Genomic DNA, 25,558 nt, shown 5'->3' with positions numbered 1-25,558 from the left:
GGCTGGGGAGAGAAGTGGTGTTAGGGGCCACCCCTGCAACTAGGCTCCTCTGAGTGGGAGCCTTCCGCTGACTCAGCTGATTTGGTTTCTGAACCCTGATCCTGTTGGGGACCTTTCTGAGTGTGAAAGTGACTTAAGTTCCTTTCCTCCGCAAGTCTTTGTGGGACTCGAGCAGTTAGTTCCACTGTGGATTTCTTCAGGCAGGGGTCTGACAAAAACACCGAGCTTGAGTGTTTGGTGACCGGCATAGTGCTGATGACCAACTGTTTGTTGAATGAATGCTATTTTTCAGATGTTTCTTTCTCACCTTAAGTGAAAACAAAGTAAAATAAGAACACCAAACAGAAAGTTTAAGTGCAACATCGCAGGCAAACAGTTCTCCAGTGACTGGCTTTTCCTTGGGGCACACAATCCGGGCAAGCCTTTGTTTCCCGCTGTGGGTGCGGACGCCCTAGTGTTATCTGCTCTGCTTGGGTGTTTTTATGAGAATCAATTGCAGACTTTACCCAGCCTGGCTCTGCAGCCAATCAGTTCGCTTCAGCCTCTGTGGGGAAATAAACAAATCCGGGTAAGCAGTCTGTCCTAGCAGTGCAGCGACTGTCTGTAGTACTGTAGGGTTAGGAACAGTGGTCTTTGATTACGCTAGGGCTTCTGAGCCTTACCGGACTCAGGTGCAGGGCAGGATTCTCGGAGCCTTTGTCTCCAGCGTCCCCCAGTCTTCTCCCACACACTGGATAGTTCTGTGGATAACCGGGTACGAACCCTTTTCCTTGGTGCAGAATCCTTGGGTGGCCCCGAGAAACGACAGCTGACCCCAGGCCCAGCTCTTCACATCCCTGCGGACACACTGCCTGCTCACCTCTGTAAGTGAGGCCTTTGGAACTGGGTTCCCCGTTTCCTGCCCAGTCCACTCTCTCACCACGATGTTGTCATTTTTCACTGAAATATCCCCACTTGTCTTTAGTTGTCTTGTCAAAAAAAGAGAGAGTGCTTCAGATTCTTGCCCATACCCTTATTGTTTCCACAACTCTTTTTCCCCCCTTTCCTGAGAGATGAGATTGAAAAGAGCAACTTTCCTTCTCTTCCAAAGCCCTTGGTATTTCAGGAAGGACTGTGTTCCAGCAGGGATGACATCATCTTTTCATTTTTCTGTTTCAGGATTTAAATAGAAGAAATGTGATCTACTTACATGATAAGTCTGATTTGGCTAGAGCATGAAGTATAAATGGCTTTGGAATAAGAATCAAAAGAACCTTTTAACCTCTTTTCTTTTCTTCCCCACCTGGCACAGTTTATTCCCATATTTAGTTTCTTTGCTGTAATCTAATGAAACTGTAGCTCTATCATGAGGGAACGGTGGCTGGGAAAAGCTCCCAGTGACTGGCCTAATTCTCCTGTTCTCCCCATTTCTTCCCCCTCCCCCACCCAGATCATGGCCCTCCACCCCCGCAGAGTTCGGCTGAAGCCCTGGCTGGTGGCCCAGGTGGATAGTGGCCTGTACCCCGGGCTCATCTGGCTACACAGGGACTCCAAACGCTTCCAGATTCCCTGGAAACATGCCACCCGGCATAGCCCCCAGCAAGAGGAGGAAAATACCATTTTTAAGGTAAAGGACCTTACCATGCGACTTGAAAGGTTTTCTAGTCCTCTCAGACCATTTTGCTTTTATGTCCTATTTTGTTTTCTCTTTTGACATTTCCCTACATCCAAAATGCTGACGCAGCAGTGTTTGTGGTGCGGGTGCTCAAACGCCGCAGGCGTAGCACTTTCTCTTGTTGGGGCACGTCTGTAACGGTTGAGGTCATCTGTTCTTTCCCACTGGTCGAAGGTACTCCTCTCACATTCCAAAGGGTCCCAGGTACAGTTGGCCAGACTCCTGTGAGTTGTTCCGAAAGCTCCCAAGTGTCAGCAATCCACCGTTCCCCTCCCTTCACCCGGGCTCTGGCTGGGAAGGAAGGCGGGTGAGCCCGGGAAGGGCTCTGTGGGCGGGGCAGAACTGCTCAGTGTTAGCGGGCTCCGGGCACAGTCTGTGGCATGGGTGCAGAGGGCCCTCTGCAAGTGTTTCTTTTGATATTAAAATATTGTGCCCCATCCATACCTCTGCTTAAAAATTAATGGTGACTTCCCCTCGCCAGATAACTCAGTTAGTTAGAGCGTTGCCCCAATATGCCAAGATTATGGGTTCAATCCCCTCCGAGGGCACGTATAACAATCAACCAATGAATGCATAAATAAGTGGAACAGCAAATTGAAGTTTTTTTTCGTTCTCTCGTCTTCTCTCTCTAAAATATTCAGTAAATAAAAATAAAAAAGGGGATTTAATTTTATTTTTATTATACAAATTAAAAAAATAAAAAGCAGCAAAGGAGATATAGTCTGTAATATTGCAATAATTATGTAAATCGTCAGATGGGTCCTAGATTTATCAAGGTGGTCACTTCCTAAATTGTATAAATGCCTAATCACTATGTTATACTCCTGAAATTAATATATTATACATCAACTATAATTTAAAAATAATGAACAAATTAAAGAAATAAATAAAGATACATGAAAGCAAAAAAAAAAGTAGCTCTGCTATGAGAGTAATTTAACTTAACCGAAAATAAGATTTAATCACCTGGCATTTTCCAGACCTGAGGTGCAACCAGAGCTGGACTTAGAAGACGTGGGCGGGAAGCTGGTTGTGGGAAGGGGTGTGACATGGTCGGTCACTTGGGAGTGCAGGCTGGCCTGGATCTCAACTCTGGACCCACTTCTCTGTGCTGGTCAGGCTCCCATCTCATGAATAGCTTTTGTTACTGTACCTCCAAGACATTAAAAAGTGATTTCATCCTTTTTTTTTTCTGACTATGAGCTGCATGTCACGAGTGAAATCCAGTCTCCACCATGGGCCTCTTAAGATTGATGCTTCAGGTTCTTGCTGAGATTGGATCAGGAAAGGAGGGCTCGCATCTCAGAAAGGACAGCCATCCTGCAGGTGGCTCTGACCCAACTCAGTTATGTCAGGTATAGAGACAAGAGGCAGAGACAAGATTGGGCTGAGATTACTTAGAAAGTAAGTGAGCACTTAATTTAAAAATTAAACAATGGTATAAAAGAAATAGGCAAACATCTGTAGGCGAGCACCAACTGTTTGAGTTGGCAGGGAGAGGGGGATGGGCCTGCCCTGCTCAGCTGGCCAGTTGTGGCCTTGGTCTGAAGCTGGGTTTGCTGTTGAAGTGTCTGGTGGTGGCTGGCTATGGGGGAAGAGGCTGGTTCCTGGAAGCCCCACTCAGGAGAGCCATCTGCATGCTTAGGACTTGAGAAAAAGGTGACTGTGGGAAGCTGCTCTGTCTTCTTCCTTTCCTATTTTTAAAGATTTTATTTATTTCTAGACAGAGAAGGAGAAAGAGAGAGAAACATCAGCGTGTGGTTGCCTCTTGCATGACCCCTACTAGGGATCTGGCTCACAACCAGGCATGTGCCCTGGCCAGGAATTGAACAAGTGACCCTTTGGTTCACAGGCCGGTGCTCAATCCACTGAGCCACACGAGCCAGGGCTGCTTTGCCTTATTTCCATCTGTATATCTGTTTGCAGAATGCTAAGGGAGAGCCTCGCAAGTTAGGAGAAGAGTGAGGTTGCTTTCACAGATCCAAAGCTCTGATGGACCTTTGACAGGATTGTGGGGCGGGGGTACTAGTTATAAAGTGGGTGCCTGGTCCATACCCTGTGTCCATGATCTCGTTTAATTCTCAACAACTCTGTAAGGGACATGTTGTAGATGCAGAGGCTGAGTCTCTGAAGGGTGAAGTAACTTACCAAAATCACAAAGCCAATAAGTGGTGGAGCCGTGATTTGAACTCAGGCCTCCCTGTTCCTCCGCTCTCAGACCTTACCTTCTGACTAGAAATTGGAAGACCTGGCCGCAGACCCTGCTACCATCAGTCACATATGTGGTCTCTTTGGGCTTCAGTTTCCCCACCCGTACAGTTGGGATGAACCCAGCCTTGCTCACCTCACAGGACTGTTGTGAAAATTCAATGAAAGAATATATGGGAGGGGACTTATAAATTATCATAAAAATGGAGGGGTCATTTCCATTTTAAAAAAAGATTTTATTTATTTTTAGACAGAGGGGAAGAAAGGGAGAAAAACATCAATGTCTGAGAAACATTGATAAGTTGGCTCTTGCACGGCCCCAACTGGGGACCTGGCCTGCAACCCAGGCATGTGCCCTGACTGGGAATCTAACCAGCAACCTTTCAGTTTGCAGGCTGGTGCTCAATCCACTGAGCCACACCAGCCAGGGAGGGATCATTTCCATTTTAGGAAGTAAAATAGGGACCTGTATGGTGACCATAATCTCAGAAACATGACTCAGAATGGGCTTGAACAAGTGATGTTTATAGAATAACTCACCATGATGGCCATGTGGTGAGTGCTACCTTTGCTGCACCAGCATGGGTCCTCCATGTCATCTGCGTGGGCCTGGGGGAGTGCTCTGCTGTGGGCGGGAAGACTGGGGCTGTGGGTCTGGGTTAGTCTGGCTGCTTTCCATGGAGGCACAGGGATTTAGGGAACCACAGAAATTTGCAGACCTAACCCAAAGTCAACACGGCCCAAGCCAGTTGGGTGGGGCCAGAGTGGGAGTGGACACAGAGGATCAGATAAACAGGAGACACGTGGTGAGGCCAGGTAGCTTGAGGCACAACTGGAGATGTGCTTCTCAGGCACTAGGGACCAGTGAAGTTGAGATCTCCAGTAGGGGTTGGGTGGAATGGTACCTGCTAAGCCACCTGGGGTGGCATGACTCTGTCAAATCTCTTCACTTTATACTTCATAACAAATGGAGGAGCCCCCATGTCTGGAGAAGATGGTAAGAAGTGAGCCTGAATTGGAGAAGGATTTGCATTGGGTATTGGAAGAAACTTCCGCATGATTACAAGGCTCTGCAGGGAGTGACTGAGGCCAACCAGAGATCTCAAAGGATGGGGCAGAAAAATTGCATTTCAGCTTGAGGAAGAAGTCTTTGGTCAGGAGCAGAGATGGGGAGTTGGGACTGGGCAAGAGATGTGTGTGCCCTGGTAGCTCCAGCAAGTTGATACGTGCTTCCTGACCTTGAGTACCCTGCTGACGACATCCCCCTTTCTGCATCAGAACACGTCACCCTCCTGGAGAAAGCATAGAGATCCGAGAATATGTTAGCAGGAGGGGAGTGTGGCTGCCCTGCCAGCAGATATGTAAAGACCTGAAGGAGGAACCAGGGAGGAGGAGCCAAAGTGGTTTTGGCCCATGCCACCAGCCACTGGTGTTTCCAACAGAGTGTTTCCAGTGAGGTGGGCATTTGAGGAAATAGGAAAAGGCAGGGGGTGTGGGCCTTCAGCCTTAGGCTGAGTCAAGCTGACCCCCCATTGTGCTTCTTGTCCTCCTATTACTCCTGGAGGCTCTTGCTTTCTACAATTATTTATGCATTGAATTAAAGACCAAAGGGGGAGGGAACAGCACAGATAAATTCTTCATATTGCATACTATTTTCTTTGCCTTATTATTAGGTAAGTAATTCATGTCAAAAATAAGAAACCCCTCTCCCCCCTCAAAAAAAAATTACTGGAAATCCTGTTATTTGAAGTTACCATTAGCATTTTGGTGAATATTTTTTCCAGAGTTTTCTTTATTTCCAGCCCTTCATTATAGCCAGATGGTGCTAGTACTAACACTCGAGATAAGGCTCCTCCTTTCCAAAGACTATGTTTGCATATGGCTTAATATTCCTTAGGCCCTGCCTTGCCTGGTCCTGAGCGTGGTATTTTTCACTGCAGTCTCTGTAAACTGGGGTTGGGATGGTGGGGCAGTCAGGCAAAGGGATGTGTGTGTGTGTGTGTGTGTGTGTGTGTGTGAGAGGGTGAGCGCACTTTGCAGCATTTCTGGACATCAGCAGGTACTCACCGCAGTTTCCTGTTCCTCAGGCCTGGGCTGTGGAGACAGGGAAGTACCAAGAAGGGGTGGATGACCCTGACCCAGCTAAATGGAAGGCCCAGCTCCGCTGTGCTCTCAACAAGAGCAGGGAATTCAACCTGATGTATGATGGCACCAAGGAGGTGCCCATGAACCCGGTGAAGATATACCAAGTGTGTGACATCCCCCAGCCCCAGGGCTCCATCATTAACCCAGGTGAGGCCCTAGCTGCTGGGGTGAAGGTGGACAGTATGCCAAGTTCAAGGCTGGACTCTTAAAGAGATAGTCAACTTGAAAATTGCCTGGCTTAAGAAAACTTTTTCTGGGAAGGACCCAAAGGACAGAAGATGTGAACTCAGCAAAATCTTCTTGCTCACTTAGGAGAATAGATAGTAGCCTGATTGCTTAAAAAGGATGAGAAAGTAGAGGGAGTATAGATTCCTACTGAAAAATAACTTCTCTTGGGACTCAACACTAAGAGGAGAGGCCAGGTAATTTAGAAGAAGGAGGAATTAGAACTTAAAAGGTTTGAGTTCTAAACCTGGTTTATCACTTCACTACTTGTGGGACATTGACTCCAGGCATTTGAACTAGTGAACCTCAGTTTCTTCAACTGTAAAATGTGGGTGCTCATCTTTCTTGCCTACTTCAAAGGCTGATGTAAAAATCAATCGACATAACATGTAAAAGCTCTGAAGTTCTCTTTATAAATATTGTGGTGAATGATCATTTAACTTTAGGATACTTTTACTAAGAGAATACCACCTGATCCTTCTATTTACCCAGTCCTTAACAAGAACTGGCTAAGAGCCAGACAAATTTGATTTGTCCTCCAGTAAATGGAGTGCGGCCATGCCATGACGGAAGGGTTTGTCCTCACGTTAAGCTTACAAAGGAGAAAAGTTGTCCTTAAGTCCTTAAAAGCGATGCTAATATGTGGAAAGATGGTTAGAGCACAAATTAAGAGGTTTCTGGAGAAAGGAGCAGGGTTTGTAGCTCCTGAATAGGGGAGGAGAAGAGAGCTTCCATCAGGGCTCTGGGGGAAGAGTTGGAACTAGAGATTAACCCACCCTCAGCTCCCCCTCCTTTTGGTTGGGGCACTGAGGGTGCACACTGCACGCGGGGACCCGCTGTGCCATCTGTCCCTAGCTTGTGCAGTAGGTCAGCTGCAGGGATAATAGCGTAACTTGTGGGCTTGTGTGTCTGTTTCTTGGTAGGATCTACTGGCTCTGCTCCTTGGGATGAGAAGGATAACGATGTGGATGACGATGATGAGGAAGATGAGCTGGATCAGTCACAGCACCATGTGCCCATCCAGGATACCTTTCCCTTCCTGAACATCAATGGTGAGTAGGGGGGATGGGTGTACAGAGGGATGAGGAGGGCTTTGACCTTGCTACTGCTGGCCCCTCAGCCACCACTACACTGGGAGCAGTGATCAGGCTCCGTGGCCAGGCTGCTGGTCTGTTAGCAAGTAGGGGCCATAGGTAAGGGAACTCTGCTGGCCTCGTTAAACATTTTATTCATTCCCAGCCCCACATACAAGTACATAAACATATAAATGTTGTTGATTTCCTTGAGATCAAGTTGCAGATGGCATTTTCATGAATTGTAGGCAAAGTCTTCCGCCCTTTCCCTCAGTATAAGCTCCGTGTCACTTCCTTCACAGCGTCTGCTCTGCTAAGGCTGTGTGATGGCAGCTTGGGGTTTCTACAGCTCTCTGTGCTAGACTCTGATGACAGAATTTACCTGTGAAGGACTTTGCTTTTGTGGACTTTCTGAATTCAGACTCAGCTTCCCAGAAAACAGGAGTTGAGAGGTTGGAATGTCACTGGGTGACAGCAGGCATGGAGTCTCCCACTGCATGCTCTGAGGGCGCTTGCCCACAAGGTGGACCGCTCCTCTGTGGCATCCTCCCTGGAACCGTCCACTGAGATGCCCCTCGATGGGCATGCAGTTGAGCAGCTTTTGCTGCCTGTCTAGTCCCATCTGGCTGCTATGGGTCGGGTCAACGAGATGCTTGTGGGCTGCCTGGGATCCTTTTTAGGAAGAGGTGGGACATATATGAGAAAGAAAAAGTAAAATGAGTACATAGGTTTAAGCAGACTTGTACACAAAGGGTCGAAGAAACATTAACCTCTGTGATTTCAGAGCTATTGGGGCAGAGGAAGAAGAATTGTTGAAGAATAGATGCCTAAGAGGTGAGGCTAGGAGGAGTCACCTGCAGACTTGGGAGACAACTTCGCCAATAGCTGGGGAATAAAATGGGTTTTTTATTCTCTTTTAATAATAGCTTTAATTGGATACTTTTGAATAAATAATATTCTTACAAAATTTAAAAGTTGTAATGATACATAAAGATAATCAGTGGAAAGGTTTTCCTTCCATTCTGTCTCTGAACCTTCTTTCCCTGGAGGAGACAGATCTTTCTAGTCCTTGAGTATCCTTCCAGATGTTTTATACATATAAAAGTATTTGTTTTTAATGGAACTTTTTGTGAAGTAATACTAGTCGAAGCTAATCAGCTAATTCAGTTGAGTTCATTTTATGGAAGACAACCAGGTTCTACTTAATTGCAGGGTTCATATTCTACAACAGGTGGCCTCTCATACATGCCCATACTCAGTGCACCCCAGAGAAAACTTACCCCTCTGTCAATCTGCAGCAAACAAGGTTTCTATAAGCATGAGTTTATGGGAGAACTAATATGACTAAGCTCCCCAGAAGCAGGGGAACTGTGTTGCTTATTGTATTCGTTGTGGGAATCAGTGATGGGCTGCCACCTCGAGTCATGGTCCCGTGTTTGACTCTTGCCTGTTGACTTTGTCAGATTTCAGAGTCTCAGACCAGGTGATGTGCATGTATGGTGCCCCTGCCTGCTCACCCGCATCGTTTTGTTCTAGGCTCTCCCATGGCACCAGCCAGTGTGGGCAACTGTAGCGTTAGCAACTGTAGTGTGGGCAACTGCAGTCCTGAAGCAGTGTGGCCGAAAGCTGAACCCCTGGAGATGGAAGTACCCCAGGCGCCTATACAGCCCTTCTATAGCTCTCCAGAGCTATGGATCAGCTCTCTTCCAAGTAAGTGAGCCCTGGTCTTTCTTGATAGGTCTTCTGCTCCTATTATTGTTCCTTCCTGCCCTGTCTTCTACATTCATGTCTTTGCCTTGTATAGAAGAGCTATCTTTTCCTTAGGTACCTTCTGTATCTGGTTCCTGGCCAACTGATGATGAGCCACCAGGGAAGAAGTCAAGAAGTATTAGCTTATAAATTGCCCATGGGGATGCTCTGATTGGTTATGGCCCCAGGCTACTCACCTCTTAGCTGGGTGGAAGACCTGGGTTTATGAGTGTGGCTAGAAAATTTGGGGAGAAGGCCAGTTGTGGGATAGGAAGGTAATGGCCATAGATATGATCAAGGAGGTTTTTGGATCAGGGGCATTAGTGCCCAGAGGAAACCTCTTTCTGGTTTGGGCATGAATTTATTTCAATGAAGAATCATTGTCCTCCTGGCAGAGTGGTTAGCTGGTTGGAGCATCATCCTGTGCACCAAAAGATTGTAGGTTCAGTTCCCAGTTCAGAGCACATACCTAGGTTGTGGGTTTGATCCCTGGCCGAGGTGTATATGGGAGGCAACCTATTGATATTTCTCTCTCTCTCTTTAAAAAAATCAATAAAAACATATCCCCAGGTGAGGAATAATAATAATAATAATAAAAATAAAATCATTGTTAATGCTCCAAATCCCTTTTAATCTACATATGGTGGGTCAGGGGATGTGAATGCTAGAATTTTGTCTAAGAGGTTAGTAGCTTTCTTAAGACCAAAGGAAGACTTGCTGAGTGAAAATTTAGTTTGCTGTGAACTGTGTCCTTTTTATGATATGTTGTTAAAACAGAAAAATGACTTGGTATTTCTTCTTATCTCTCTGGCTTCTTTAAACAATGAGTCTAAAATATGACACAAGCCAGATTCCTTAGTTTTTAGCTCCTTCCTATGCCTATTGATGCAAAGGCTCAGTATAAAATGGGGAGAGCAGGACTCAGAACTTTGCTTGGAGAAACTCTAGCCTTCAGGGTGTGGTGACTGAACAGAGACAGGGTAGATGGACCTTGAACAGTTTGCTTCAAGGCAGCCTTTTGAGTGTGTATTCCCGGGTTATGTTGATGTCTCCCTTTATTGCAGGCAGGATAACCATGGCAATGGCCTTCCTGAAAGCTGGTTGGAAGGTGGCTTGATCTTGATGGACTTGCATGAATCTCAGGGATATAAGTAGGCAGAGCAGCAGAGCAGGGCTCTCACTGTCCTCTCTCACCTTGCAGTGACTGACTTGGACATCAAGTTTCAGTACCGTGGGAAGGAGTATGGGCAGACGTTGACCGTGAGCAACCCCCAGGGCTGCCGGCTCTTCTATGGGGACCTCGGTCCCATGCCTGACCAGGAGGAGCTCTTTGGTCCTGTCAGCCTGGAGCAGGTCAAGTTCCCAGGTCCGGAGCATATCACCAATGAGAAGCAGAAGCTGTTCACCTCCAAGCTTCTAGATGTCATGGACAGAGGACTGATTCTGGAGGTCAGCGGACACGCCATTTATGCCATCAGGCTGTGTCAGTGCAAGGTGTACTGGTCTGGACCATGTGCCCCATCGCCTGTTGCTCCCAACCTGATTGAGAGACAAAAGAAGGTCAAACTATTTTGTCTGGAAACATTCCTTAGTGGTGAGTCTTTTTTCAAAAAGTTGATGGTGGGAACTGGTCCCTGAAAATATGACTTCCTTCATCCCTCCGCACTTTCCTGGCTCTTCAAAGGTTTTGGCCAAGCATTTTTTTTTTTCCTGGAGCAGGTCAAGGTTGAAGAGAACCTTGGTTCTGAAAAATGAAGTGACCTGGGCAACTAAGAACGGCGTTCTGCTCCAATGTCATGTACTTAGTAGCTATTTTTTGGTTGGTTTTGGTCTCTTCTGTGGCAGGAGAGGCAAACAGCCTTGTCATTATGCCCCAAATGCTACCAGCTTATCCCTAACTTTGGAAGGAGACCCTTTCATTATAATCAGCAAAACATATACTCTTCTCCTTTGAAAAATATCTGAGTGGTGAATCCAAGCAGACAGATTTAAGGAGAACACTGAGTTGTGAATTTTCCAATATGGTTTGAATCCCAAGTCTAACTCAGTGGTGTCCTCTGAAATAATGAAAATGTTCTATATTTGTGTTGTCCAGTAGGGTAGCCAGTAGCCAGGTGTGGCTACTAGTATGTACATGTGACAAACATGACTAAGAAACTATTTAATTTTTCTTTTTTAAAAGATTTCATTTATTTATTTTAGAGAGAGGGAAGGAAGGGATAAAGGGAGGGAGAGAAACATCAGTGTGTGGTTGCTTCTCATACCCCCCGACCCCCAGCAGGGACCTGGCCTGAAACGCAGGCATGGGCAGAAATTATTTAATTTTAATTAACTTAAATTTAATAGCCACATATTGTAGCTAGTGGCTACTATATTAAGGTACTTTCAAAGATAGTATTTTGCCCTGGCTGGTATGGCTCAGTGGATTGAGCACTAGACTGTGAACCAAAAGATCAGTGGTTCGATTCCCAGTCAGGGCACATGCCTGCATTTCAGGCCAGGTCCCTGGTGCGGGGGTGTGTGGGAGGCAACCACACATGGATGTTTCTCTCCCTCCCTTCTCCTCTCTAAAATAAATAAATAAAATCTTAAAAAGAAAAAGATGCTATTTACTGAGTGGACATAGAATGACCAGTACACCAACTTGCTCTTCCACCCCCTGCAGAACTCATTGCCCATCAGAAAGGACAGATAGAGAAGCAGCCGCCATTTGAGATCTACCTGTGCTTTGGGGAAGAATGGCCAGACGGGAAACCCCTGGAAAGGAAACTCATCTTGGTCCAGGTGAGGAGATAAGGATGTGCCAACAACTCTACCTTTTTAAGCAAAGCTTTTTCTGGAGCAAGTCCAGGGTAAAGCCCTGGGCAAGGACCCATCAGCCTGTGTGGATTTTAATCCCATCAGATGGAGTTGCAGGAGTCCAGCTTTTACATTGTACGGGAGGTGCACATAGTGGAATACAGGGTCCTCAACATGGGCGATGGATTTAGTGGAGACTTTACCTTTCATTCTCTCACTGATATTAGAGTCTTCCTGAAACTTAATAGGATATGACCCTTTCCAGCTCTTTTACAAAAACCTTTGAATTACTTTTAAGAACTTGACCTTATTCTAGGAAGTAGAAGCAAGATCACATGGGTTTGGCCCCAGGATCTGTGCAACAGGACAGGCAATGGATTCAATTTGAGTAAAAGTCTTCCTAAGTGAGCAGTTATTTGCTTAGGTATGTGATGTGATGCTACATCTATGTTCTTTACCTTCATTTGAATCAACTTTCAGAGTGAACCTTGGTAGGATGGTTCAGAGAGATGAAGGCATATCCCATATCCAGAGTAGGGGGGCTTTCACAGGGTCTCACTTGTCCGTTCCTCAATCTTGGCTCCCTCCTGCTGTTTCAAAATACCTTTCCCTCAGCAGATACCTGTGTGCTCTGTGTCCTGAACAGGTTATTCCGGTGGTGGCTCGGATGATCTACGAGATGTTTTCTGGTGACTTCACGCGATCCTTTGACAGTGGCAGTGTCCGCCTGCAGATCTCCACTCCAGACATCAAAGATAACATTGTTGCTCAGCTGAAGCAGCTGTATCGTATCCTGCAAACCCAGGAGAGCTGGCAGCCCATGCAGCCTACCACCAGCATGCAACTGCCCCCTGCCCTGCCGGCTCAGTAGCCATGAACACCATCTTCCTTCCCTTTTTTACAATATTGTACATATGGATATTTTTTATTATTCAGATTTAACCAGCTTTTAAAGCCTCTTTTCTTTCTAACAATGTGAGTAGTTTTTGATTCTCCAAATATGTCGGGCTCTTCAAGTTGATTTAATTTATGGAAAATCACCTTTCATACTTTCCCTTTCTTTTTTTTTTTTTTTAAACGTCTCCATGGTAGTATAATTTAGTAGAAGGAGAATTGGCCTGGGGGTGTTGGACACCACCATTCTAGTTACAGTTTTGCTTCCCATGTGTGACTTTGAACCAAGTCATTTAACCTCTGGGCTTCAGATTCATTACTGTAAAGAGAAGGGGTTGGAATGGTGCCTGAAATAATGCCTGCTTTAAAACTCTGACTTGATGACTTCACTCTACTTGTCTAAAACTGCCTGGAACAGAACCCTTCTGCATTGTTCTTGTCTCACATTTTTTTTCTGGCTTTCATTAAAGTTCCCTCAAGCACTGATTTGTCCAGGATTGATGTCTGTTTGACCTGTTTTGCTAGTATAGTAACCTGGCTCTCTTGAAGTGAGAGGGAGGGGAGCTGGATCGTTGCTTAGGAACCAAACTTGATATCTAAATAGAAATAGGTGCCAAAGTCTGAAAGTCACCCAGCCTACGGAGTAAATGCTCATAAATTGAGTTTCTAAAGGGAAGCTGTTGACTTAGAAGGCCCAGGGATCCGGTCACAGAGGTGGTTATCTAGTATTTACCTTGCCACCATGTGGATCCCACTGTGTGTGGGTGGAGGTGGGGGTGGGGGGGGTAGATGAGTGTGACTCAGTGACAGCCTTCAGAGAGGGTAGAGAGCTCTTTTTTTCTTTTTTGAGGAAGATCCAGGGATGAGTCGGGCAACTCAGAAAACTTCTGTAAGTATAAAAGGGACATTCCTCCTTGTTTGGAGAATTTTAGTCTTCCTGTCATTTGGATTATTTGCATTTGGAAAAAATTGGGTTTGAGTGTGGTAAGGTGAAGGTGAAAAAGGGCTGGTCATTGTTATTCTGGAATAGGCTCACCTAGCACAAACTTGCTTGTCTCCCTAGTGGAGGTAGCTGGGCATGAATAATTAAGGTGTAGAACTTTGCATTTATAGGTGCCACAAACTAGTCTTATATATTAACTTTTGCTTGGTCCCTGACCCTTTTGCTTTTTTTTTTGTCCTTGCTTGAGGACTCCCCCCCCCCCCACACCACCATTGCTTTTTTTTTTAGAGAGAGAGGAAGGGTGAGAGAGGCATTGATTGGTTGCCTCTGGTACATGCCCAACTGGGGATCGAACCTGCAACCTAAGTATGTGCTCTGATAGAGAATCAAACCCATAACTTTTGCAACCTTTTAGTATAAGATGATGTTCCAACCAACTGAGCCACACCAGCTAGAGCTTTTTATTTGTTTTGTTTTGTTTTTAAAGGATGGAATCATGCTTTAAACTTCAAAACCTAAATGGAAAGCAAGATGCTAATGTCTGGTAGTTGCCCCAATCCTCTTAAATACTGAAGGCAATTGGTTCCAGGCCATATTGAGAAAGCATTAAGGATCTGCTACCCTCAAACCAAGCTACCTCCTACTTGCTGTTGGAGTTGAACTAGGTGAAAAGTTAGGCTAGCTTTATTTCAAAAAACATAGCTTCAACTCAGTTGCAGGTGGCAGTGGGACTTATTTAGAATGCTTAAGCCTTGGTGTGAGGGTCTCTAAGAATCTGCTGTTACTGAAGTACGACCCCAAAAAATCTGGGTAAAGGGGAGGTGCTCAGTTGTGAGCAGAAGTTGTGTTTCTAGAAACCAGGAAACATGCAAGGTGTAGAAACTTTCTATTTTTTTGGTTATTTTGTTGAGTGGGCAAAGTGAGGGATTTGGTATTGATGTCTGGCTGCCTCTGTGTTTGCATAGCTCAAAATTATAAAGAAACAGCTAGATAAATAAATTGGTAGAACAACTAATGGATCTGGGCTGGCCCCTTTCCCTTACTCGGTGAGATTCTAACAGCCAGGCTGTCCATCTGAATTGGGGCCCAGATAACGAGTTGGCCACAGGGGTTAAAAATAGTGTTCTGAAGTGCCAAGAAGCACGAAACTTGTAGTATGTGACTGTAATAAAAACTTCATAAACATCAGAGGAATGGATGAATGGTTTTATGTGGTCTTAACGAAAACTCAGTTTCCTCTTGTTAGAAAAATTCTTTTCAGAATGCTGGGAGACTGCAGGCAAGGCTCTGCACTGGTCCCCTTCAGTGTTCCTCCCCCAGTCCTGATGGACAGATACCAGGTGTCCTTTCTTTCTCGGAGATTCAGTTTACTGTCTCCTTTGGTGGCTGAACCACACACCCTTGTCTTCTACTTCCTTGCCTTCACCTTGCTGAAGACTGGGAAGGGAATTAGATGGTGTCACCAGCTCTTCTTTTTCTTCCCTCTTCGCTCTACCACCAAAGTTATCTCCAAGTTAAGAAGAACCACTGTAGGTAAATAGGGAGGCAAGTGCTGGATCTGCGCTGCTCCCTTCCCAATATAATTGGGTCCCTGGCCAGTGTTGCCATAGCACCCTAAACTTCCTTTTTCAGAGTAATCAATTCTGTTGTAATTGCTCAGCATCTGTGTCTTGCTTGACTACGAATTTGCTGAAGGAAGCAACTGTTTGTTTTGGATTTTGCTGCCAGCCTTTAGCATATCGTCTGGTAATAGTATGTTTTCAAATATTTGTTAGAATAAATGAATGGACTAAATAAGTCTTTCATTTTAGGGATTTATCGGTAACCACCATGGTAAAATAAATATGGGAAGGAAACAATTCTAAAATTAGTTCCCAGTCCTTATTTCTGACTCCCTCAGAGCTAAGGTCCAGTGTCAGACTAGGAGCCCTTCAAGCTGGTCCTCCTTCCAGTCCTGCTCCATCTTGTCTCCACAGCTGTCTCTTCAGTGTCTGGGGACACCACCAACGTAAAAGCAGGAGTGAAACATCCAGTGTAGGTGCGTGTAGTTCCCTTAACCTCCACCTTGCCTATGTTATCAATTTGGGCCATATTCACAGATACGTGTTTTCTCAAATTCTTTCCCTTCGTCGTATGGGTCATATCTGGTAGTTAACCCTTCTGTGAAATAACACTTTTTCTTCTCAAATACTTGATTAAAACCCTCTGCATCTCTGTGTTTCACTTCTCATGGGAACTCAGCAGGTTGAACTCATTGAACTTGAACCCATGAAGGTGGGGTGTTTGTCCATTTGGCACACTGTGATACCTCCAGCTCCCAGAAGCACGTCTAGCATACATTTGTTCACACCCCGTTTAGAGATGACAAACCTGGACCAGGATAGCACTCATCCACCCACTTCTCAGAATTCAGCCTCTCAAACTTAGAATTTAGGTGGGCCAAGCTTCCTTAAAAACAAAAACAAAAACAAAAACCCTGAACTTGGTAGCACCACCCGTAGGTGTGGAGATTCTGCAACGCTTATCGCTGGGCTTGAGATAACTTTCCATTAGAGGGGCAACTGCATTTCTCCAGACACGAGAAGTGTTTTTGTGCCATGTATCCTGCTTCTGATTTCCTAGTCAAGTGGGACAGCTGCCCCAAAGCAAAGGGCGGGGGCGGCGAGCCACAGGCCACCTGTTCGCCAGGCCCCGCCTTCTCTCGGCCACTTCCGCCCCTACCGGGGTCTACGCCGACTCGCCGGGCAGCTTCCGGCTGGTCGGAAGGGGCCGGCCACGGGCGCCCACAGTGACAACTCACAGCCGGGCGGCCTCGCCAGTGGTTCTAACGCCAGGCGGCGTGCTATGACGTCACGGAAAGTGACGAGGGGGGGGAGGAGTCGCGTCGGGCATGCGCAATTGAGGACTTCGCCGACCGGAGGCCGGGCCGACTGGGTTTACGGTGTGGTGGCGGAGTTCTTGGCCTCGCCGCCGGTGTGGCAGCACGGAGGAACTGGGAGGAGTTCCTGAGCCTGAGAACCGGCAGCGGAAGTGGAAGGGCGTAGGTATGCGGGAGGGAGACCTGTGCCCAGATTAATAAATCACGATAATTTGCTCAGGAAAGGGTGTGGGGATCGGAGTGAGCCTATCTGCTGTGGGTCCGTGGTTGCCGGCCAGACGGGATGTGTGGACAACAGAAGTTAAAGTACAACCTTCCTATAGTTCTAACACAGCTCATTTATTTTGATGTCTCAAGGTGTATGAGTTTAATCAGAGCTCTAGTCGCAGAACTACTCTCGCGAGAAGAGAAGGGGAAATTGGCAGTGAAAAGAGTACTTTTGAAATCTACAACTGTCTCAGAGAGCAGTTTTAGGTGAAATACTCTGAATTTTGCCAGAGGCTGTCTTGCCTCCTCTGTGCCCCAAACTCCTTCTGGTTTGATTCAGAGGAAGTAATTTACAAAAGATACCATTTAGGCTAGAAGCCAAAGAGACTATAAATCTAGCCCCAAGGCCATACGGGACACTTGCCTTTGGGACCGAGAGAGACTAAGTCATCCATAGTAATCAGGCAGCATTGCTGACCCCGTGGTGTTTGGCCTGGGTTAACATTCAAAGCAGAGGGAGGGACAAAATGAGCTTTAGAAGGTGTCGTAAGACTCAGGGGAAGGCTGCTGGCAGGTGACCTGGTATGTCACTGGCTGGTGTTAATAACTCCCTGGTCCTGCTTTGTTTTTAGGCCCTTCAAATGTCCGAAGCTCAGAAACGTGGCCCAGTAGAGGGAACTGTGGCTAGTCAAGGAGGCCATGCTTGATGTTGCTTCCAGATCCCATGTCAACACGGAGTCCTCAGTTGCTGGTGGCAGCTGCTCAGCAGACCCTGGGCATGGGAAAGAGACGGGGCCCACCCCAACCTGTCTGCCTTCACCTGGCCGGAGAAATACTGGCTGTGGCCCGGGGACTGAAGCCAGCGCTGCTCTATGATTGCAATGGTGCTGGGGCATCAGAGCTCCAGCGCTATCTGGAGGAGCTGCAGGGTCTGGGCTTCCTGACCGACGGACTTCACATCCTTGAGCTTGGAGGAAACAACCTGATTGTCAGACCTGAGCATGTGTGTCAGCACCTGGAACAGGTGCTCCTTGGTACTATAGCCTTTGTGGATGTTTCCAGCTCCCAACCTCACCCTTCTATTCGCTCCCTGGACCAGCTTCAAGGCTTGAAGTCCCTTATAGCTGAGATCATCACCCATTTGCAGGGGCTGCAGAGGGACCTCTCCCTGGCAGTCTCCCGCAGCAGGCTCCGCTGCTCAGACTGGAATCTCTGTACTGTGTTTGGGATCCTCCTGGGCTATCCTGTTCCCTATACCTTTCACCTGAACCAGGGAGATGACAACTGCTTAGCCCTGATCCCGCTACGGGTGTTCACTGCCCGGATCTCATGGCTCCTTGGTCAACCTCCAGTCTTGCTTTATTCCTTTAGTGTTCCAGAGAGCTTGTTCCCAGCCCTGAGGGACATTCTAAACACTTGGGAAAAGGACCTTAGAAGTCGATGTAGGACTCAGAATGACTTTGCTGACCTCACCATCTCCTCTGAGACAGTCACACTGCCAGCTGTGGCCCTCTGACTGTCTCCTGTGGAGCAAGTACTCAGTAAATGTCCAGCTCTAAGTCAGGGATTGCAAATAGCAATCACCTCCAGTGCCAATTCTCAGCATCTTGGGAACACTAGGGAAGAATGCTGTCATCAGTTGGCCACATCTATGATGGGCATGGGAACAGGTGGTGGCGGTGGCAGCACTGGTAGTACATTTTTGCCATTTCTGTAGTAAGGAGTCCTGGCTTAGCTGAGATGGCTATTCCTTTTTCACTGGCTAGAAGATGGAAGGAAAGAGACTGGAGAAGAAGAAGGGAGGTGGAGGACAAGCAGTGTACCCTTGTATACTATGTATGGTACGGTACGATAAGGTCATAAATATGCCTACCCTGTGGGTGGGTAGTGTTCACTGGAAAGTAGCAGGACTGGGCTTCACTGCGTGTTTATATACCTCCAACTGAAGTGGGCTAAGAACAGTAGACCAGGATGCTCAAGTGTCTTATATTTGTGATGTGATAGGTCATCCAGGAATAAACAATTCTAGGGACAGAGACTGTCAGGCAAAGTTGATTGATTTTATTTACAGTAGGTTAAAAAAATAAAGTCAGAAATTGCAGTTGCATTGGGAAAACCCACCCTTGAAGGTGACCAGACCTTCTCAGTTTTTTATTGAGTTTCTTCTGATTTTCACCCGAAGAAGCTGTCACAAGTTTTTCAGATCATCAGGCTGTCCTTGTTGGCCAGGAGCACCGCCAGTGCTATAACAGCTATCGCCATCAGCACTGATAGCCACCGACCACACCGCCTCTGAGGAGGGAGGAGGGGAAAAGAGAAAAGAGAAAGAAGCCACAGGTTGGTTGGAGAAGAAATAGGCAAAAATAACCTTCCTTCTTCCCGTACTGGCTCAGTAGGAAATCTTGGTTGGTGGAGGAGGGAAAGGTTTTTACATCACTCTGTCACTTTGTCACCTCCCTTGGAATAGAACCACTTTACTGGTGGTCACTGGCCCATAAGCCAAGATTATTGACTGAGGGAACTATGGCCAGCAGGGCCTAGATACTTAAACACTGATACGACCATTCAAAGGTAGAAAATAGCAAAATTAAATTATTCTCTGTTCATATTCTTTGGTACTTTTTCTCTCTCATTCTGTCCTTGCCACTACTACATTGAAAAGGCTAAAAAACACCATTTCATACTTTAGCTAACAGTAAGTCTTTCCCTTTAGGCTTAAGAGTTCTATGAAAATTAAGTTTAGATGCATAAGCCAATGTTTCTTTCCATGGTTGCTCTACTCTCAGTACAAACAAAGCTGAACGGGACAGGCCGGTCAGATGTTGGCATGGGCTGGTACATTTTATCTGCAAGATATGGCTAAAGGAGTAGTCCCACCATCGTCTATTGCTGTATGGGAGGATGGACGCTCTTACTCTGGGAGGCAGCTTCTGGCTCTGGTTCAGCTCATCTCGACAGTGCTGGAGCTTACGCAGGCAGGAGAGGTACTCGTCACTGAGGTTGTCTAACTCTGAATGCAGTTCTCTGCACTGAGGGGGAGAATACCACCAAAGTCACCACCAGGTAGGGGAGAGGGCCCCATGTAAGTTACTCCTTCATTCATTTGGAATTCGTACCACCTTCCTCCCTTCCCAGCCTTTCTCAGAGATTTCGTTTTGCCTTTTGACTGTCTTACCTAGTTCAGAATGTGTTCGTTTACATGATTGATTATAATGTGTATTATATAAGTAAGTGCTTTCATGCATTCATGTGACAGTGTGCACGTGCTTTGTAAATGGGGACACCAAAAATGAAGTTCTTACAGTACAGAAGACCTAAAAGTGATCATAGTCCAAGTCTCTCTGCCAGTAGCCAAGGGTACGTGTCTGTGAGTTTGTAGATGGGAAGAGTAAAGAGTTTTGTTACTTAAAAGACTATAAAGTCTTAACATAGTGTAAGGTGAAGACTGAAGAGTTAATGTTTATTAAATATGTTTGCATTTAGGTTGACTTTGTACAAGGTAACTAATAAAGTGAATAAGGATTGGTGTAAATGAGGAAGGGGAAAGATTGACAAGTTAACCCTAAAGCAAAGACATTTTTTACAAGCAAATGAATGCCCTCAGGCATCTAGTCGCAAGTAGCTGTTTAAATCCCTGCTCTCCAGCAGCTTCCCAGCAGCTTTCCCTGCCACTGGGGGCTGAGCCCCTCACTACCTGAGGTCGTGTCTCACCTCCTTTTCCTTGGTCTGGAGCTGCAAAGTCGTCTTTTGCAGCTGGTCTCTGAAATCCCAGTCTTGCTCCTTCCCTGTACCCTCAGGCTCCACTTCGTTATGGGAGGGCTTTGGACTCCACTCAGACAAAGCCTGATCTAAAAAAGCAGCCACATTCTCAGTGACAGTGAGGCCCACACCTCCGAGGAAGGGCCCTGTCACTGACAGAACCCCAGGGAGGGAAAGGGTGGGGAGGGGAAAAGGGAGGGTCTGTCTTTGGTTACAATTCATGGAACAGAATTCTCCGACTTTTAAAGAACTCCCATTGGGAGCCACTGCTCAGCCGGGACAGAGCTGGAATTTGAGCCCCACGGAGGGCAAGGTTGGCCCTTACTTTTCTTTGTATCAGTCCTGTTTAATGCCAGATACTTTCATTCGAGCACATTTATTAATCCAGTTTCTTCGGTTATTGGCCACGTCCTTTCTAGTTAGTCTGGTAGGTTTGCTGGATGCCTCAACGTAACTCCCTTTCCCTTCGTTCTCCGTTCAGTCACGAGAAGGCAGTCATATCCTAGATTCATCTTCATGTGGTTAAAGATGGCATCTCAGCCACCTCACAGTCTTCGTCCTGTGAAAAGCGCACTGGACTAAAAGTTAGAAATTCTGAATCTTTGTCTTAGCTGTGTCTTTAATTTGTGTGACCGTAGACTTACATTTTCTTATCCTTGCTATGTGGGCATAATAATTTCTGCCTTCTGTGTTACCCAGTGATTGTGACGAGTGAACAGAAGGCCACGTGCAGTGGGTAGGTGAGGAGCTTCTGCCCCTCCATACACATGACGAGTTCTTCTCTGGAAGTTAAGGCAGCAGACTCCTCAGGGCTGACAGTGAGGTAACTGTTGCGTGCAACACGGTTTAGACTTGGGAGGTTGGATGTGACTTGGAAAGGCAGGTGTAAAAATTGACATGAAATCCTGAGTTCAAAATCAATTTATTGAAATGTTCAACACAGACATCTGTTTTCAGGGGGAGCAGAAATCCTCTTTCACAGTTTACCAGCGCTCACAGTAGGAGGCTGACTAGTTGTTCTCAGAGCCAGTGATTAGTCCTTAAGAAGCTTCCCCAGATCCCTGACCTCACAGACTCCCAGAACTGGATGGAACGCCAAGAAGTCATGTAGCCCATCCCCATGCCTCTAGGCGGGCAAGGCAAGAGCAGTGTCTTAGAATTTGTGGAAGTAAATTTGCTGACCTTTCTTTGTTAAGAGTTTCTCCTGTTCTTGGAGCTGTGCGGATTGGCTCTGCAGCAGACCTGTCGGCAAACACGAGAAGCTCGTCTGTGCTAGCACATTCACTGCAAAGGGTGTATTTTCAGCACTTTGCCCAGAATCTTAATTATTGAAGATGCTCCCATCTGTTACTGGTTGAATGGGGTTACCCCCAAATTCGTAATTCGAAGTCCTAACTCCCAGTACCTCAGAATGTGACCTTTTTGGAGATCGGTATTTTACAGAGGTTAAAACGGGACATTAAGGTGGCCCTGATTGAATGTGACACATCCTCGTAAGAAGGGGGCCTTTGGACACAGACATGCAGAGACGGGGACGTATGCGGAGACACGCAGAGAAGACAGCCATCGACAAGCCAAGGAAAGAATCGTGGGACAGATGCTTCCCTCACAACCTCAGAAGGAACCAAGCCTGCGGACACCTTGAGTTTGGCTTTCTAGCTTGCCAAACCGTGAGAAAATAAACTGTTCTTGAAGTCACCCAGTCTGTGGTGCTATGTTCTGAATACACCATCCTTATATCTCATCCTGCCATGTCTTTACCCTTAAGTCTTCCTTAAATGTTACCCTAGAAGAAAGGCCTTCCCTGATGGCCCTGGATAAAGTAGCAAATATTTCCCTTTAACCTGCTTTATTTTCCTCCATAGTAGTTACACTACCTGTACATATTTATTTGCTCATAAAAACTCCATACTTCATTGTAGAGCTTACTTAGAATGTAAACTTCACGAGGGAAGGACCCTCATCAGTTATGTTTGTCATTGTATCCTCTGCACAGCTGGAATGCCTGGCCCTTGGTAGGGGCTCATTAAATACGTATTGGACAAATAAAGGCATGACTTTCCAGTGACCTGACCACTCAGCACCTGGTCTGCAGGAGCACAGCTTCTGCCGGTGTTTCTTCTCCCTCTTCCCTGTGGTTGCCTTGCTATTTTAATATTCATTGCTGTGTGTATGAAACTTCTCATCCAGTCTCAGACGTTAAGGTGGGGGGCAACCAGCAGAGCTATTTATTTAATCAGGTTCTCCAGCTTCTCAAAAATTGTCTACTTTTTTTTTGCCCTGTCCAGGTGGCTCAGTTGGTTGGAGCATCATCCCATGTACCAAAAAGTTGTGGGTTCGATTCCCATTCAGGACACATACCCAGGTTGCGGGATCAATTGAAGCTCATACGGGAGGCAGTCAATTGATGTTTCCCACATCAATGTTTCCCTCTCTTTCTCCCTTCCCTTCTCTTTAAAAATAAAATATTTCAAAAAGTTGTCTACTGCCCTGGCTGGCGTAGCTCAGTGGATTGAGTGCAGGCTGTGAACCAAAGTGTCGCAGGTTTGATTCCCAGCCAGGGTACATGCCTGGGTTGCAGGCTATAACCCCCAGCAACTGCACATTGATGTTTCTCTCCCTATATATACCTCCCTTCCTTCTCTAAAAATAAATAAATAAAATCTTTAAAAAAAGTTGTCTACTTATGAAAGGCCCCCTTCCCCCTTTGGCCCCAATATGTAGTTTTGAAGTGGACTGAGGCATCTGTAGTGTGTGCTTATTTCTGAACCATTCCTAGTGACAGAGCTCAATGTGACATATTCATGTACGTAATAAGACACAAAATAAGAACTACCTTGGAAAACGTCACACTTTAAAAAATCGGCAGTTCTGGGGGAGATGCAGGTGGTTGTCATTGGTATGGAAGGAGAGAAGTAGAAAAGGGAGAAAAAGGACAGGCTAATATATAACTCGTGAGGAGCTATGTAGGTGACCTCACTTCGTAAGAAGAGGATCTGAAAATGCACAGAAGTAGAGGAGATGCCAAAGACCAGGGCCCCCAGCCCCTCCTCTGGACGCCTTTCCTGGGGCAGCAGCCCCGGGAACACCCCAAAGCCACCTGTGCTACTTTTAGAACCCGGGGAGGGAACTTACTCTGCAACTGCTGTACTTTGGTCACCAGGGCGAGTTTCTCCTCCTCTGACCTCTTTAGTTGATCTAAAAATGAAATAATGCACACCAAAATAGGAGAACCCAAGATTAATGAACTCGACACCCGAGGGTGGGAATTCGTACTAGGTGCTGCCTGGTCCATGGCCTCTGATATGTGTCGGGTGGAAGTTGTTCTGCTTTTCCCAGTTCTGCAGAGGTAAACCAGAACCAAATACCTTGGGTGTCATTGACTTAACAAGTGGGGTTGGATTGGGTGTTGTATTTACACACAATTTGGTCCTCAGCTAACTGCACAGGCTGTGACGGCGACCTTTCAACTGACCTTTCAAATTAGGAATGTGGAACTGACACGTGACTCATGTGGGAGCAGCTGTGATCTGGCCCTCAGGATCGGGCTGGAAAAGAGAGCTGATACTACAAGATTCTGCAAAATTAAATTTCAGTCTTGGGCGATTAAAATAGCCCTGCCTTCCCCTTAAGGTAAAATGAAATCTTAAAAGTCAACCAAACAAATGAAAGAAAGACTGAAGGAAGCCTTTCTCTCCACCCTGTTTCCTTCTCTGGGCTCACTCAGCCAGAGGCCCCCAGGGAGGAGGGTACCTTGTAGGAGCTGGCTGTCCGAGCTGCACAGGTCTCTGTCCCCCTGTAGACACTCAATCTTGGCCTGCAGCTCCAGGTGCTCGTTCTCCAGGAGTCGCAGGGCCTGGTTCATCTGAAGGTCTCTACTGTCTGCCCCCTGCAGGGGGGAAGAGGGGCCAACACAGGAGCAGGTCAGTGCTAGGGTAGAGGGTGGGGGCAGATCCCACGGAAGAGAAAAATTGTAGAACATTGTAGAATTTTAGAGGTGGGAATGTTAGGGAAATAGAAAAATAGAAAAGTTAAAAAAATCTCTTTGCTCTATTCCTCTTACTACAAACAATGCATTAGATTTTTTTTTGATATTCACAAGGGACTCATTTGGGTGAATGCCCAAATTAAAGAATACCAAATCGTTTTTCTAGATGTCTTCACTTTACTTTTCATTGTAGCACTATCAATTTTTTTTGTGGCATCATTTTCACAAAGAATTAAGGTTAAAAAGAAAAAGGTCTTTATAAGCGTTGCCTGGTAGGTGACTGAGATATGGCTGCAATGCCGTGGCCAGCTAGGTTTGCTCCTTCGATGAGACACCCTATCATCAAGTGAACTGTGGTCAGATCTCACTTCAGTAAAATTAGGTAAACTTTTGAGGTGGGCCCTCAAAAATTCCAAACCAAGTAAGGAAAAATAGTAATGGCTAATATTCACTGAGGACTTATGTGTACCAGGCACTGTGCTAATGCTTTGAATGGATCACATCACTTAACCCTCACAGCCATCTTTGATACAGCTATTCTTTTTACAGATGGGGAAACTGAGGCTTAGGAGGCTAGTTAACGTCTCCAAGGTAAATGCAGATGAGAACTGAGGAACCATTGAGAATGCCAAGGACATGGCAGGGTGTGTTAGTTAATACTCTGTCTGTAAGTAAATGAATGACATTTGCTCTCTGCCCATAGAAGTGATTTCTGAACTGGATGCTCTGCTGGGATGGGGTGCAGAGGGTGAGTTGGGATATGACAGTAGGCTGATGAATATTTCAGCCCTTTGCATTTGGACTGTGTCATTCCAGTGAACCCTGAGTTCATTTGCATCGGCAGGGCAGATGTCCTTGCTACACTGCAAATTAGATTTCGGAGCCAAAACAGTGAGACTGGTGCAAAGTGGGCAGTGAGGAACTGAAAGCCAGATGGTCTCAGTTGCCTTTGAGGACACCAACCCAGGTGACAGCTTCTCTCCATCATTGCTGTCACCACTCCTTCTTCCCCTAAATCCTGCCCCCTCTCCCCACC

General features: G+C 46.3%; 3 protein-coding genes across 8 annotated transcripts in view; 2 read left to right on the top strand and 1 right to left on the bottom strand.

The window, feature by feature from the left end:
• Positions 1-779: 779 nt before the first annotated feature.
• On the top strand, positions 780-13,233 carry IRF6 (interferon regulatory factor 6). The gene is made up of 8 exons (XM_036015986.1): positions 780-863; positions 1,430-1,606; positions 5,950-6,154; positions 7,156-7,284; positions 8,842-9,015; positions 10,256-10,648; positions 11,720-11,838; positions 12,500-13,233. The coding sequence occupies exons 2-8, from the start codon at positions 1,433-1,435 to the stop codon at positions 12,722-12,724; spliced, it is 1,419 nt and encodes a 472-aa protein (XP_035871879.1). The 5' UTR covers positions 780-863; positions 1,430-1,432; the 3' UTR covers positions 12,725-13,233.
• A 3,343-nt stretch (positions 13,234-16,576) lies between these two features.
• On the top strand, positions 16,577-20,212 carry C14H1orf74 (chromosome 14 C1orf74 homolog). 2 transcript variants are annotated; one of them, XM_028530669.2, is made up of 2 exons: positions 16,577-16,734; positions 17,408-20,212. In XM_028530669.2, exon 2 carries the CDS (start codon positions 17,482-17,484, stop codon positions 18,289-18,291), a length of 810 nt encoding a protein of 269 aa, XP_028386470.1. In that variant the 5' UTR covers positions 16,577-16,734; positions 17,408-17,481; the 3' UTR covers positions 18,292-20,212. The 2 variants fall into 2 exon arrangements, with proteins under 2 accessions (XP_028386470.1, XP_035871337.1); XM_036015444.1 differs by having other exon boundaries at positions 16,589-16,730; positions 17,408-19,236.
• TRAF3IP3 (TRAF3 interacting protein 3) overlaps positions 18,810-25,558 on the bottom strand; it is a 26,380-nt gene continuing 19,631 nt past the window's right edge. For 3 of the 5 annotated variants that reach the window (XM_036015442.1, XM_036015440.1, XM_036015441.1), the window contains 5 exons: positions 24,288-24,423; positions 23,670-23,732; positions 21,717-21,776; positions 20,487-20,623; positions 18,815-19,804 (listed from right to left, as the gene is read on the bottom strand). In XM_036015442.1, coding sequence (XP_035871335.1) covers positions 19,454-19,804; positions 20,487-20,623; positions 21,717-21,776; positions 23,670-23,732; positions 24,288-24,423 — 747 coding nt within the window. In that variant the 3' untranslated portion in view covers positions 18,815-19,453. Of the gene's footprint in view, positions 19,805-20,486; positions 20,624-21,716; positions 21,777-23,669; positions 23,733-24,287; positions 24,424-25,558 lie in introns of all 5 variants that reach the window. The other 2 variants (XM_028530666.2, XM_036015443.1) reach the window with 2 other exon arrangements.

This window comes from Phyllostomus discolor, chromosome 14, assembly GCF_004126475.2.
Source record: "Phyllostomus discolor isolate MPI-MPIP mPhyDis1 chromosome 14, mPhyDis1.pri.v3, whole genome shotgun sequence".
In the NCBI taxonomy this organism is placed as follows: Eukaryota; Metazoa; Chordata; class Mammalia; order Chiroptera; family Phyllostomidae; genus Phyllostomus; species Phyllostomus discolor.
The sequence above is the reverse complement of the archived record's forward strand: the minus strand, read 5'-3'. Positions and strand labels throughout refer to the sequence as shown.

Excerpts from the sequence above, each read along its gene's own strand:
- IRF6 (XM_036015986.1), top strand. The coding sequence starts at position 1,433 with ATGGCCCTCCACCCCCGCAGAGTTCGGCTGAAGCCCTGGCTGGTGGCC. Across the intron at positions 9,016-10,255 it reads ATGGATCAGCTCTCTTCCAA|TGACTGACTTGGACATCAAG; the intron begins GTAAGTGAGCCC and ends CTCACCTTGCAG. Across the intron at positions 11,839-12,499 it reads GGAAACTCATCTTGGTCCAG|GTTATTCCGGTGGTGGCTCG; the intron begins GTGAGGAGATAA and ends TGTCCTGAACAG.
- C14H1orf74 (XM_028530669.2), top strand. The coding sequence starts at position 17,482 with ATGTTGCTTCCAGATCCCATGTCAACACGGAGTCCTCAGTTGCTGGTG.